General features: G+C 37.8%; 1 protein-coding gene across 10 annotated transcripts in view; it reads right to left on the reverse strand.

Annotated features, from left to right (window-relative positions):
* FERMT2 (FERM domain containing kindlin 2) overlaps positions 1–15721 on the reverse strand; it is a 75309-nt gene that overhangs the window by 25281 nt on the left and 34307 nt on the right. For 5 of the 10 annotated variants that reach the window (XM_007121849.2, XM_028495878.2, XM_028495875.2 and 2 more), the window contains exon 4: positions 6509–6643. In XM_007121849.2, the coding sequence (XP_007121911.1) occupies positions 6509–6643 (135 nt within the window). Of the gene's footprint in view, positions 1–6496; positions 6644–15721 lie in introns of all 10 variants that reach the window. The other 5 variants (XM_028495873.2, XM_028495877.2, XM_028495874.2 and 2 more) reach the window with 1 other exon arrangement.

Consider the following 15721-nt stretch of genomic DNA (forward strand, 5'->3'; position numbering starts at 1 on the left):
GGAGCCTGTGCCCCGCAACGGGAGAGGCCACAACACAGGGAGGCCCGCATACCACAAAAAAAAAAAAAAAAAAAAAAAAAAAGATTAATATCACTAAAACAAAAACACAGATAAAAGAAAATGGACAAAGTCCGTAACTGAAAATTAAGAGAAGAAACAGGAATGGCTAATAAATATATGAAATATTATTCAACTATTGTTCACACTCAGGGTTTACCAGGGAAATAAAAAAGTAATTCTGAGATAACTGTCACACTGGCAAACATTTTGTAAAGATTTACAACATTCAGTATTGGGCAGAATGTAGGAAAAGGGGCACTTTCATATACTGTTGATGGGAGTGCAAAACCGTCGCCTTCATAACTCTTTCTGGGAGTACAGTCAACCCTTGAACGTGCATCCACGTTTGAACTGCGTGCGTCCACTTACATGTGGATTTTTTTCAATCCTAAATACTACAGTACTACACGATCTGTGGTTGGTTGAGTCTGTGGATGTGGAACTTCGGGTATAGAGGGGTAACTACAGGTTATACACAGATTTTTGATTTCGAAGAAGGTTGACCTCCCAACCCCACATTGTTCAAGGGTCAACTGTATGTCTGAATCTTGGAGAAACTTTCTAGAGTATATTTGACAGAAAAATTAGATACTAGTTAGCTAGAGAAACAGTTAAATGTAGTTCTTCTACATGGAAAAATTTGACACTATATACATAGGAGTAGGGAGACCTCTACTCTGACACACAGAAAGATCACCAAAACATACTGTTCAGTGAAAAAACTCATACTGCAGAACAAATATATAATATATATGTCTCTCATTAATGTTATAAAAACAAAACTAGACATGTAAGTAGATATAAAACATATAGAAAAGGTACTGGCAAGTTGTACTCCAACTGTTTACAATATAGTTATACACAGTGATTAAGAAATAGCTACTTCTTGATAGGGAGTACCAAGGGAATAAACTGAAGTCAAAGTTTCAGCTTTGGTTTAGTACATTTTCTATACTATAGTACTTTTATTTTTTATAATGAGGCTGTACTAATGTATAACTTTTGTAATTAAAAAAATGATATATAAGTCCATTAGTATGTATCACTGAGTGAAAAGAACACAAATTATAAATGCATGTATAACACAGTCCCACTTTCATCATTAAAAACAAAAACATAATTCTGTAATATTTGAATTTTTACTATGAGCATGCATTACTTTTATAATTTTTTTTTTGGCCACGTCGCACAGCTTGTAAGATCTCAATTCTCCAACCAGGGATTGAACCCGAGCCACAGCAGTTAAAGCCCAGAATCCTAACCACTAGGCCACCAGGGAACTTCCATTGCTTTTATAATTAAAGAATAGTTTAAAAAAAATTTTTTTGATGTTTAAAATGGCAAATTCCAGTTAGGAAAAATGGCATCCTGCATGGTGATTTTCCTGACAGTGCCAAGCAAGTTAAGTCCTGATTACTTTCTCTGTTACTTTAGGACCCAGACTTTTCCTTTGTCTAGCTGCTTTTAAGATTTCTTAGGGGGGCTTCCCTGGTGGCGCAGTGGTTGGGAGTCCGCCTGCCGATGCAGGGGACACGGGTTCGTGACCCGGCCCGGGAGGATCCCGCATGCCGCGGAGCGGCTGGGCCCGTGTGCCATGGATGCAGGGGACACGGGTTCGTGACCCGGCCCGGGAGGATCCCGCATGCCGCGGAGCGGCTGGGCCCGTGAGCCATGGCCGCTGAACCTGCGCGTCCGGAGCCTGTGCTCCGCGGCGGGAGAGGCCACAGCAGCGAGAGGCCCGCATACCGCAAAAAAAAAAAAAAAAAAAAAAAAAGATTTCTTAGGAAAGTTTCTAATGAAGTAATTTTCTATTTCTATTGACATAATAAATCCTGAAATTGGTAGTCTGTAAGTCAGTACTATACAGTAAAGTTAATTCTTACTTGGAAAAATTGTTTCCACCAGACATGGGATCAGGCTACTTAAATGGTTCCCTCCTCACAGGTATTTGGAGATTAGATATTTACCTAGTTACAGCTACGAAGTGGCAAAGCACTCAAGAGTGTATCACTTGAGCACAGTCTGTAAGCAAGGTATTTAAAAACTCAGAATTTTATCATAATTCTGTATAAGAGTTTGACTAAAGTCTGAGAATCATTAATTCACTCATGATCCTTCACCTCTTGAAACATTACTTTTAAAAAAAGCTTTGGTGAGGTATAATTTACACACCAATATTTTATCAAATGTTTGTATTAGAATTCATAAAATATTTACTTTAAATGTTATAATTGGAGAGATGATGTTACATAATGGTTAGAAACATGAGTGCTAGAGCCAGAGCAACCTGGATTTGAATCCTAGCTGTGTCCCTAATTAGCTTTGTGACCGTGGGCAAATTACTTAACCCTTGTAATGTTCTTTCCTTGTAAGTAAAATGGGGGTAATGCCACCAGAATCATAGGTGTTCTGTGAGGATAAAATGAAAGATAATGTATGTAATAAATAATCATCATCACTTATTGAATATATACAATTGTTAACCATGCTCACACTGAGATGCTCACAATTCAAGAAGCACATGGGCACTAAGGGAAACTGAGCCTGTTTCCTCCTCAGTAAAATGAAAATTACACCTACTCCTTACCACACCCTGCAGTACAGGAACATCTGTGAAGCACTGAGCACAGTATCTGACACCCCGCAGATATCATAAACTGGGACATATGGACCTGTTGCTAGTTATTATGGGCACAACATGCAAGTGATCATGTTTCTCAGTATTTGGTCCAATAATTGACTAACATGACTGATAAATCATAAAGTCATGCAAACTAGATATTTAATATTTGTTTTAAAAATTAATCACGTTGGTGCTTCCCTGGTGGCACAGTGGTTAAGAATCCGCCTGCCAATGAAGGGGACATGGGTTCGAGCCCTGGTCCAGGAAGATCCCACATGTCACGGAGCAACTAAGCCCATGGGCCACAACCACTGAGCCTGTGCTCTAGAGCCCGAGAGCCACAACTACTGAGCCCGCGTGCCACAATTACTGAAGCCCGTGCACCTAGAGCCCGTGCCCTGCAACAAGAGAAGCCACTGCAATGAAAAGCCTGCGCACAGCAACGAAGAGTAGCCCGCACTTGCCACAACTAGAGAAAGCTTGTACGCAGCAACAAAGACCCAGCGCAGCCAAAAATAAAATAAATTAAATAAATAAATTTTTTAAAAAATTAATCACGTTACTTTTCATGTGTATATGGGACTTCTTCTCTACAGATAATCAGTCCTCTACATGTCACTATCTCTGTGTACTTTCTTAGGATTTCACATCAACTCCTCAAATGTTTTTTTTTAATTAATTAATTTATTTATTTATTTAACTTTTTTTTTTTTTTGGCTGCATTGGGCCTTCACTGCTGCACGCAGGCTTTCTCTAGTTGCAGCGAGTGGGGGCTACTCTTAGTTAACGTGCACTGGCTTCTCATTGCAGTGGCTTCTCTTGTTGCGGAGCATGGGCTCTAAGCACGTGGGCTTCAGTAGTTGTGGCACGCGGGCTCAGTAGTTGTGGCTTGCAGGCTCTAGAGCACAGGCTCAGTAGTTGTGGCGTACTAGCTTAGTTGCTCTGCGGCATGTGGGATCTTCCCGGACCAGGGCTTGAACCCGGGTCTCCTGCATTGGCAGGCGGATTCTTAACCACTGCGCCACCAGGGAAGCCCAAATGTTTTTAATTAAACTGCTTGAGTGTAGAAATGTTTTTAGTTAAACTGCTTGGGTGTAGACAAATAAAACCTTTTTTTTTTTTTTTTAATTCTTTCACTGAAAACACAGTCACTTCACAGACACAAGAGAGCACACATAGTGTATGATTCCATTCACATGAGGTTTAAGAACTGGTAACACTATTCTGTGCTGAGAGAGGCAAACAGTGGCTATTTGGGAAAAGGCATGCAAGAGGCCTTCTGGGGTGCTGGTATCATGCGATATGCTACATCAAGTTCTGGGTGGTTACAAGGTATATACATCTTCAAATATTCATCTGTAATTTAAAATCTGTTCATTTTACTGTATGTAACACCTCAATTTAAAACAAGAAAGAAAAGAAACCCATAGTTACTTACGCTTAAAAGATTTGGAGCTTTCCCTTGTCTTAATTTTTTGTCTTCAAATTGTATTTTCTTAAAGCACTATATAAAAGCTCTCACTTGCAATTCTAAGACCAATCCTGACTGATTTCAACCACTCCAAAATCATCCCAATCCCATAAATATACTTTTCTATGTAGTTCTTTTTTTTTTTTTTTTTTTTTGGTATGCGGGCCTCCCTCTGCTGTGGCCTCTCCCGTTGCGGGGCACAGGCTCCGGACGCGCAGGCTCAGCGGCCATGGCTCACGGGCCCAGCCTCTCCGCGGCATGTGGGATTTTCCCAGACCGGGGCGCGAACCCGGTTCCCCTGCATCGGCAGGTGGATGCGCAACCAATGCGCCACCAGGGAAGCCCTCTATGTAGTTCTTTGTCTTAAGAATTAAATGAGTTTCCATTTAAACTAAAAAATAACTTAAAGCAGCGATTGTGTCTACTGTCAGATGCTTTCATCTATATAGTCAAGCCTAAATCAGATTTTTTACCTTATTCTAATGACAGACACATTCTTTTATTCTCTTTCACCTCCTAATCTGTAGGCTTCTACCACTACTCTTTCCCCTCATTCCCTCCTCCACATTTTACTGGAATTAAATTTGATATTCTTTCTAAAATAATGATTTGTTCATTTTGTAACATATTCAGAAACCAATGACTCTACAATGCACTAACCTATATTCCTCAGCCTGACATTAAATACCCTCCAGTGTGATCCAGAAGTTCCTTGGAGGTCTCTCTCCCATGAATTGGCTCAAATGGTTTATTTACACATCTTGTACTTTTCTTTTGCCAGATGTTCTTTGTTAATATCATTCTTTCTACTAGGATTGCCTTTTCTTCCCATCAAAATCCTAGCCACTGGAATCCTAGCTAATTCACAAACTTACCTCCCCAATCCCAAAACTGAATATACCCTATTTGGAATTGCTTTGTCTTCTGAATTCTTATAACATTATTTTCTGCAACACTCATTTAACATTGATATATTACCTCCTGTAATTGTGCTTTTCAACGAGCCTATAAACTACTTAAGAGTAAGGATTGTCTTATTTCTTGGTATCTCCTAAATGTAATCAGTACATGAGTAGTGACATAAAAGTTACAAGGTATGTGACCTTAGACATTCCTAAACTTACTGTGCCATAATATCTTCATCCTTATATGTGAGTAATAACATAATCCACCTCAATGGGTTGTAGTGAGAATTAAATGAGTTTCCACGAGTAAAGTGTATGAAATAGGTCTGGGCATACATAACCTCTATGTTCACTGTGTACTTTCATTACCATCATCATCACCCCAGAATTTAAAAAACCAGGAATGAACTGAATAGTAAAATTAGTTTACTTATTTGCTGCTGGGATCTATCCTAAGAAATGGATTTGTAAATGTGTGGCCAATGGAAACATGGGAAACTAATTTCTCGGGACTAAAGAACCATGTAATCTAATTAATTAGTCATCTAGCTTCTCAAAAGACACTGCATACGATCCTATTGCATGCCATATGCTGAGTTGGGTCCTGGTAACAAAAAGGAAAGAAACAGTCTCTTCATGCAGGGGCTCACAATTATTAGGGGAGAACATGTAGTATAATACCAAACACAGGAAAGTCTGGTGACTTATGACAGAAGGATAACCTAATTCAGGTCAGGGAGGTAATAGAAGGAAATCTGAGAAAGCTTCTTAAAGGAGCAACACCTTAAAGGAAAAAGAGAGGTGCTAAGAGACCAGCATATGCAAAGCATACAGTTCTAAGTAACCTGATAAAAACAATAATGTCTTAACTAAATACTGGTGGTTTTCACAAAATACCCAAAAAATGGAACTAAATGCTAAAAAGAAAAAAAACTGTCCAATTTCCACAAAGCAAAGAACTGAGGCCAGTTAAGGTACTGTCTCCTTTTGACTCTTCCTGAGCAGAGAACCAGCTTTTCTTTTTATTGATGCAACTGCTAACACCTGACATGATGATCTGCACATAACAGACTCTGGTGATGATTTCAAGATTGAGGGAAAAGATGCTGAGGGAGAGTATTCTTTAACTTGACCACTTTCCTGACCTACACAGTCCATTTATCCCGATATCAAAAACACAGAGGGAGACCTACTGTATAGCACAGGGAACTATACTCAATATTTTTTAATAACATATAAGGGAAAAGAATCTGAAAAAGAATATACATATTCTTTTTCTGATTTACACACACACACACGTGTATGTGTGTATAAATGAATCACTGTGCTGTACACCTGAAACTAACACTATATTGTAAATCAACTATACTTCAAATAAACACATACACACACACAGAGGCATACAGTCCATGGTTCTCACACTGAGCTCATGCTTACTCAAAGCCTCACCAGATCCAGGAGTGATAAGAGGCCCCTCTAATTCAAGTGCCTCATCTTCAGACTGGTCATCTAGCTTTTTCTTTTTTTTCTTTGTTGGATCTCTGGGTTTTTTCAATAGAGAAAGCTCTTCAGGGTGTCTGATATCTGTTAAAATAAAAAAACATTATTTTACTAGCATAATAGAAAATTTAAACACATTACACTTGGTAAATCTATTAATCCATTCAAGAAAAGAATTTTTAATTTCCTTCTGTGTATGTATGTGTTTCTGTTTTGCCAGATACTAATGCCATGCAAAAGATTGGAGTATGACACTTTTAAAAACAATATACCAGGGGCTTCCCTGGTGGCGCAGCGGTTGCGCGTCCGCCTGCCGATGCAGGGGAACCGGGTTCGCGCCCCGGTCTGGGAGGATCCCACATGCCGCAGAGCGGCTGGGCCCGTGAGCCATGGCCGCTGAGCCTGCGCGTCCGGAGCCTGTCCTCCGCAACGGGAGAGGCCACAGCAGAGGGAGGCCCGCATACCACAAAAAAAAAAAAAAAACAATATGCCAAAGCACTCTTAATTCATAACTATCCAATAAATGTAGTTACCTCAAAGTGGAAAGATAATAATCTACTAGGGTACAGAAAGAAAATATTAGAACTCTTATTTATATATTTTTAAATCCAAAACTGTAAGAAATTAAGGTTTACATTATATGGTAGCCCTCATTCATTCTCTATGCCATAAGTTAACACAAGATATGTGAAGTAAATGTAAAGAAAATATTTTCCCATCATTACCAAATCTCAAAATTTTAGTCGACTCAAACTCTTCTACCTTGATATCGAATGGCTACAAGTTTTTGTGTTTATTCTATTCATTTTCATGTGAAGAACCTGATGAGAAGCAAAATGGTTACAGGAAAGTAAGAAAAAGAATTAAAATGACCCAAATAAGTATAAATATCACATTACATATTATATACCATGTTGATAAATTGCAAGAATGGTTAAGAAGTCAGTTCCCCCCAAATTGAGCTAAAGATTCAATGGAATTCTAATCAAAATTCCAGCTTACTCTTTTGAACAAGCTGATTGTAGAATCGTTCTCATTTCCTTATAAATTTTATGAGTCAAAGCAATTTAAAATAAAGTTGGAAGACTTATACCACCTGATTTTAAGACATCATAAAACTACAACAATTAAAACAGTGCAATTACTGGCTAAATGATAAGACGTATAAATGAACGGAACAGAAGAGCAGACCCAGAAACAAACCCAGATACAGGCGGTCAATTATTTTGGACAAAGGCATCATGGCAATTCAAGGGAAAAGGGAAATCTCTTCAATAAACAGTGCTAAACAAGAGATTCATGTATTTTTCTAAAAGAACATTAGCCCTCACCTAACACAATATGCAAAAATTAATTCTAAATGTTTCACAGACCTAAAAGAAAATTTAAGTAGACAAAGATTTCTTAGATAGGACACCCACACCCCCCATAAAAAAACTGCCCTTTACTACAAGAAAACACCACCACCACCACCCTGCTCCTTGAAAGACTGTTAAGAAAACAAAAGGCAAGCTGTATATTGGGACAAAATATTCACAAAATATATTATGCATATCTGACAAAGGAGTTGTATCCAAAATACATAAAGAACCCATACAACTCAATAATAAGCAGACCAGTGGGCTAAAGATTTGGACAAGCACTTCACCAAAGAATACATAAGAATAACCAATAAGCATATGCAAAGATGCTCAACATTACTGGTCAGGGAAGTGCAAATTAAAACCACAACACACATATACACCCATCAGAGTGGCCAACATTAATAAAACTGATAATACCCAGTGTTGGTGAGGATGTGGAAGAACTGGAACTCTCATAACCAGCTGTTGGGAATGTGAAATGAGAATTTTTGAAAACAGTTTGGCAGTTCCTTATAAAGTTAAACATATACAACCCAGACACTCCACTCCTAGTTATTTACTTAAGACAATGAAAAGCATATTTGTAATAGCTTTACTCACAAAAGCCAAAACTGGAAATAACCCAGCTGGATAAACAAAATGTGATCCTTTCGTATCAGTGGGATACTACTCTTAAAATGTAACACAACTCATCAGTAAAAAGAAACAAGCTATTAATACATGCAATAACCTGAATGTATCTCAAAATCATTATCTTAAGAGGAAGAAGCCAATTAGAAAAGGGTATATATACTGCATGATTCCATTCACAATATTCCAGAAAATGATAACAAATCTATAGTGACAGAGCAGAGCAATGACTGTTAGGCTAGAGTCTGAGAGCTAATGGAAATGTCCTATATCCAGATTGTAGTAGTTTCAGAGATGTAAGCATCTGTCAAAACTCATCCAACTGTACACTTTAAATGGGTGCAGTTTATTGTACACCAATTATACCAAAATAAAGAGTGTAAGGAGAGGGAGAGCAAAGAAAAACAATAAAAGAAAAAAGCAGCAAAAAAAAGAAGCACTAGGTCGTATCTCACAGTGTTTGGTGGCACTACCCCATATGTCACAGACAACAAAATCCAAGTCGCTGCATAACTTGTAATGATGCAGACTGCTAAGTCACTGGATCAGAATTTGACAGGGGGTAGTTTGTACCTTCAGGAACCCACAGTATTCACTAGATTCAATCCAGCGTTACAAATTCAGGAAGCTTTTTATCAGTAGGGGAACTCAAACTAGGATGGACCACACCTGCTGCAGAGCTGATGAGGCACAATTTGAGGCAGAAGCACACGGCCAAACTACCTGGATCTCAGCTCCACTATTTATGAGCCGTATGACTTAGGCAAGCTACTTATTAGCCTGCCAGCATCCAAGTTTCCTCAGCTGTAAAATGAGACTAATGCTACTAATACTACCACAGGAGGTTTTTGTGAAAATTCAACGATTAATATGGGTAAAGTTTCTTGCACAGGGCCTGACAAGTACTTTGTAAGTATTAAGTATTAATGGATTTTTCCTAATTTTAAAAAGTATACAATTATGGTATAAATTTGGAAATTATGAAAAAGTATAAGACATTTAAAATCTGTTCTTGAAAAATGGAATATGACTATGTGAATCAGTGATCATTTTAATAGAGGTATAAAATTGTATTAATATAACATAATTTAACCATTCTTCTAATACTGTGCTCATTATAAATAATGGTTCTACAAACATCTATCTATATACATATTTTTCCACATTTCATTTCTTTAGAAATTCATTGGAATAGAATTACTGGATCAAAGGTTATAATAATTTTAAGGCAAAAATGGAGGAAGATGGGCACTTGTGTTATTTTTTTAAAGCTTTATTTTTAAAACACTATGTTTATCTCCTTGTTTTAATTTACATTTCTTTGATTAATACTGATGTTGTACACTTCCTCATGGGTTTTTAGCCATTTATATTATTTCCTTCCTTCACTCATTTTTCTATTAGATTTCTTCAAATCAGAGTTAAATTGCATATAAAGATTAACATGGTAGCAGTCACTGCAAACCACACTGAACTTTATTTTAATTTTATTTTATATATATCTTGTACCATGTTTAAAAAAGAAATTCAAATAAATCTTTTAATAACTATATGGATTTTTTGTTTCTCTGTTGGTTATTTGATTTTTACTATTAGGAACACTCTGGTACACATTAGGTTTTTGTTTTGTTCTGTATATATATTTTTTATAAGTTGAGTCTTATTTTTTTAATATTAATTTATTTATTTAGGCTGCACCGGGTCTTAGTTGTGGCACACGGGATCTTCGTTTCAGCATGAGGGATCTTTAGTTGCAGCATGTGGACTCTTAGTTGCAGCAAGCATGTGGGATCTAGTTCCCTGACCAGGGATCAAACCCGGGCCCCGTGCATTGGGACCACAGAGTCTTACTCACTGGACCACCAGGCAAGTCCCTTGTTCTGTATTTTACATGATATTTTGGGGGGAATATTATTCTGAAACATGAAAATGGAATTAGCAGTAAAATTGTCCTGAACAAATACTTTACCAGAGAGTAGGTGAATGTAACTGCTCCTTACTTATTAATAAATTAATAAATTTGGGCTAAGTACATCTTAGGTACTAAACAGCAGAAATCACATTAAAAATAAATTCTTAAATTCTGTCATTTTCTTAAAAGCTTCCCAGCATGTCTTTTTCAAGTTAAAAATAGGACAGCATATTCTTTAGCTAAAGTTACAAAATTATGGGACTTCCCTGGTGGTCCAGTGGGTAAGACTCCCCGCTCCCAAAGTAGGGGGCCCGGGTTCGATCCCTGATCCGGGAACTAGATCCTGCATGCATGCCGCAACTAAGAAGTCTGCATGTCGCAACTAAAGAGCCCTTATGCTGCAACTAAGGCTCAGTGCTGCATGCATGCATGAATAAATAAAGTTACAAAATTAAAAATCAAAAATTTTCTTCAGTCTTGTATATTCAAGTTGAGATAGGCTGGGACCTGGGACCCTTTACCAGAGTGCTTGCACCTGGAGAAATGTCTCCTCAAGCAACAGAATACACAGAAACTATAAGGGACTAAAAATAGCTGCATGCATGTGCAGTTAGGGCAATTATGAACAATAAGATACAAAAAGCCCACAAACCAACTGCCATTCTGGAGATGCTGGAAAGCAAAACTAGGCTACTGAGCATGATCCCTACACACAGCACCAAGGGGTGGGCAGACCATCTAAGCCACTGCTCCAGCCCAGCCCACCAACCTGCCCCCACCCTCACCCCATTTAAGGGACCAGCCCGCCCTCCTCAGAGAGCCAGCAAGGGAAACTGTTGCTTGTTTTTGCTCTCTTGTGCTGCAGCACACATCCCAGTAAAGCCTTGCTGAATTCCTTGTCTGGCCTTTTATTGATTTCTATTGATTAAAGAGTCCAAGGGCACAAGTCGGTAACAAAGTTAACCCATTTACCCTCAAAAGTAACTTCTGGGGTTTGAATCAGTAGCGCTAAATTGCTATGATTATGTAGATTCAGAAACTCAGAAGATGTTTCAAGTATGTCTCTTGAGCCATATTTATCTAATTAGCAGAAGTGAATCATCATTTCCTAGACTACTTTTAAAAGAAACAAGATTTAACATGCTGAGTCCTAATGATTTACGGGTTGTACTTTCAATTCTCAGTGTACCCTCAGCTTTGCTATCACTGCCATGTTGGGAGAAAATAAAGGCTTTAGAAAATTCCTAGCTTCTGAATAATCACTTGTCCCCTCTGCTTCGGTATTAAGTGTGGGCAGGGTGGTAATCTATCTCTCCACCCATTCATTTTCCCAAAGTAAATCATAAACTGGTACAGGGTGAAAAATCTAAAAAGTATACAGGGACATAAAACTAATCACGCCTGAGAGATATGACACGCTTCTATCACAATTTACCATTAACAAGTTTAGCGGGAGAGGGGAAAGCAAGCATGTATAATTGGAAAAAGCCTCCTAAATGTTTCTGGTATGTCCTTTCTGCTTGAGAAACACTGCACTACATGACTCACCCTTTGAGATTTTTGTTCCTAGGTCATTTCCTGTCAGCTCACAAGCCAACTATTATTAGAAAAATCAGTATTGTTAACTAGCTTTTGGGTCAGTCATAGGCAGATGAAGCAGCTCCTAACTTGTATGTGCCCATGAGAATTGCCTGTGATGTAAAAATAATTATATTAAAAATATATGCTTAGGCCACACCCCCAGATAATACTCTTAGTGACTCAGGGGTTCCAACAGCTTGTTTTATGAAAGTTCTAGTGATGGATGTTAACTAAACTTACTGTCGTGATCATGTCACAATATATACAAATACTGAATCGTTATTTTGTACACCTGAAACTAATATAATGTTATATGTCAATTACATCTCTATTTTAAAGAAAGCGCTATTGGTAATTTTGATTCCAACTCTTCCTTGAGAACTAGTAGCTTAGGGAAAGGGGAGGAGGGAGAAGAATGACATCTTATTTCTCTAATGACAGGTAGTTCTATATTGGAGCAACGTAGCCGTTGGAAACATGAAGTCTGTGAATAAGTGGTTTTCATTTCATTACAACAGAAACAGAAAAAGTGAAGTAAATCCATATAAAATACTATTTCATTGATACGGGAATTTAGGACTTATTATTTACTGTGTCATATATCAAGAAGAAATTAAACTAGAGAATTTAGGAATCTGAATCACATGTATAAGACTGGACTTGGTGAGGAGCATAAGTCATTAAACAAGGTTTATACTAAAATAAAATACACCTAGAGGACTATGAGTTATAAAAACTTTAAAACAGGCACACCAAGATACATTGCTATCTTTCCTTTATGCTAAATTATAGTTCAATAATAAAGATATACTAGCATTATGCGTCACTATACAAAGCAATGATCCAGGATCTATTTATAACAAAAGGATAAACTACATAGCAATAAAATTTAATGTTCAAAATCAATATAATGTTATCAAGTAGAATACAAATCTAGTGGAAGACAGACTACATTAATTATCTATATAATTATGTAATTATATATAGTACATATATATATCTCCAAAACTGTGGGGCTGAGGAAGTGGGAAACTAAGGAGCAGAGAAGGGTTCTCAGGTAAAATAATAATCATTTTAGTTTAAAAATAAAATTTTCTGGAGCGTTTCCAGTTAAACATGTATGTTGAGTTTGTGCATTTACTTTCACTCCTTTCCAAAAATCATACCAAAATGTACAGAAATAAAACATGAACCTAAAAGGACAAAAATAATAGGAGAAAAACATCAGATAAGCAACATCAGAAGAATGCTGAGACAAAACCCAGATGGGAAAGAAGCAAATGACTTAGCAAAGTGGACAAATAGAAAATCAAGGTGTTTGCAGGAAGTACCAATGGGAAACACACTGACTCACTGTGCCAAACATCAAGCATGATCATGTACTGAAAACAGACAAGAAAAATGAATCCTGCCCCATATCAGATTACACCTACCCCTTAGATACGCACCCTTTAGGATTCCTTACAGGAAAATCTGAAAAGCCCTAGGGAAAAGATCTTTTAGATACTGACATTTGAAAAAGTGTGCTCAATGTCTAAATACCCTGCAAAAGGGTGACAAGCTAAACCCCGTTCAACTACAGTTTCCTATTAGGTATATGTATGAATGGACAATTAGAATGGACAATCAATGACTGACAGACATTATAGAAAGGACTCTGTGGTAGGCAGAATTCTAGCAATATCTCCTTAAAATTCCTGTCCCTGGTTATACAATCATACACTAATCTAGGGACTGCTGTGAAGAGACTTTGCAAGTGGAATTTAGGTTACTGATAAACTGATTTTAGGGAGATTATCCTGAATTCTCTCAGTGGGTCTAATGCAATCACAGGAAGCCTGCCTAACAGAAGAGAAAGGCAGAAGAGGGAAGCAGAGGAGAGGTCATATAGATTTGAGGAGTAAGAAGAGCTGGACTTGCTGTTGCTGGCTTTGACAAAGGAAGAGACCACAAGTCAAGAAATTCGGAAGGCCTGTGGAAGCTAGCAGACAAGCCAAGGGGAGTGTCAGTCCTATAGCCACAGGGAACCCAATTCTACCATGCAGAATTCTTTCTCAGGGCCTTCAGGAAGGAACAGAGCCCTGCTGACATCTTAATTTTGGCCTTATAAAATTCTAAGCAGAGGATCCAGCTGAGCCATGCTGTGCCCAGACTTTTCACACAGAAACTGTGAGATAACAAATGTGTGTTCTAGGCTGCTAAGTGTATGGCAGCAATGGAAAACTCACAGACCTTCCAACGTGAAAGAGAGCAAATGAAATGAAAAAGAACAACTTAGGGAAACAGAAATAATGCAAAGAACAGAACAGAATAAAACATAAACCTCTTAATTACAAATCTCAGAAAGATAAGACAATGGCATCCGTGAGAGATGAATAGGATGTTAAAAAATAACCAGAGGGACTTCCCTGGTGGCGCAGTGATTAAGAATCCACCTGCCAATTCAGAGGACACGGGTTCGAGCCCTGGTCCGGGAGGATTCCACATGCCGCGAAGCAACTAAGCCTGTGCGCCACAACTACTCAGCCTGCGCTCTGGAGCCCGTGCTCTGCAACAAGAGAAGCCACCACAGTGAGAAGTCCACATACTGCAATGAGGAGTAGCCCCCGCTCGCCGCAACTAAAGCCCGCACACGCAGCAACAAAGACCCAACACAGCCAAAAATAAAAAAATACAAATAAAATTTTTTTTAATTAAAAAAAAAGAGATAAGGGGCTCTTTGATATTAACAAGGGGGAGGAAGGGTCCTTTCCATTTTTAAAAAGAACTATTTTGTTAAGGTTTAACTTATATAAAGTCTACAACTCTTAAATGTATTCATGAATACCTGGGTAACAAAGATCCAGATAGAAATATAAAACACTGAAAAATAAAATTTGAGAGCCACAATAAAAAAGCAACAGACAAAATATGAAGTCAGGTAAGAGGATCAATCCAAGAACAATATCGGACTAATTACTAGCAACAAAAAGAAGAAAAAAAACACGGGGGAGGAATTAGGGCACATTACTATGAAATTTCAAAATGGCAGGGAAAAAAATCCTAAAACGTTCCAGAGAGAAAAAGCAGTCTACAAAGAAAGGATGAAAATAAAAATTAAGAACACTATCAGGACTATAAATGGCAATACTGGAAGCTAAAACAACTGAACAATGAATTCCCAATTCTGAGGGAAATTAATTTTCAACCCAATAATTCCTATCAAAGGACAAAATGAAGACATTTTCAAATATAACATCTCAAAAATTTACATCCCATCCACCTTTCATGATGGAGGATATAGTCCATCAAAATAAAAGAGCAAATCAACACTGAGGAAAATGCAAGGATCAAGTATGAGAGAAGACACTTTCCCTGGACAGTGGTGGAGAGAAGTTCTGGGGCTATGACTGTACAACTTGACCTAGAAGCCATCTACTCCAGATTGGAGCAGGAGGATGGAGGGACTTCACAGTATGTGTAGGAAGAAAAAAAAGGAGGGAGGGAGGAGATTATTATCAGATAATGTATTTGATCATGAAAATTACAGAGAATCTAGAATGTAGAAGAATCAACAACAGAGCAGTTTCAAAACTAAGTAAATGATAAACAAAAAGGCATATAAGATAGAAAAGGTAAAAGTATACACTTTGGTTCAGCAAGTAAAAGTATTTACCTTGTTAAAATAATGCAAAC

The sequence above is a fragment of the Physeter macrocephalus genome, chromosome 11 (genome assembly GCF_002837175.3).
Source record: "Physeter macrocephalus isolate SW-GA chromosome 11, ASM283717v5, whole genome shotgun sequence".
In the NCBI taxonomy this organism is placed as follows: domain Eukaryota; kingdom Metazoa; phylum Chordata; class Mammalia; order Artiodactyla; family Physeteridae; genus Physeter; species Physeter macrocephalus.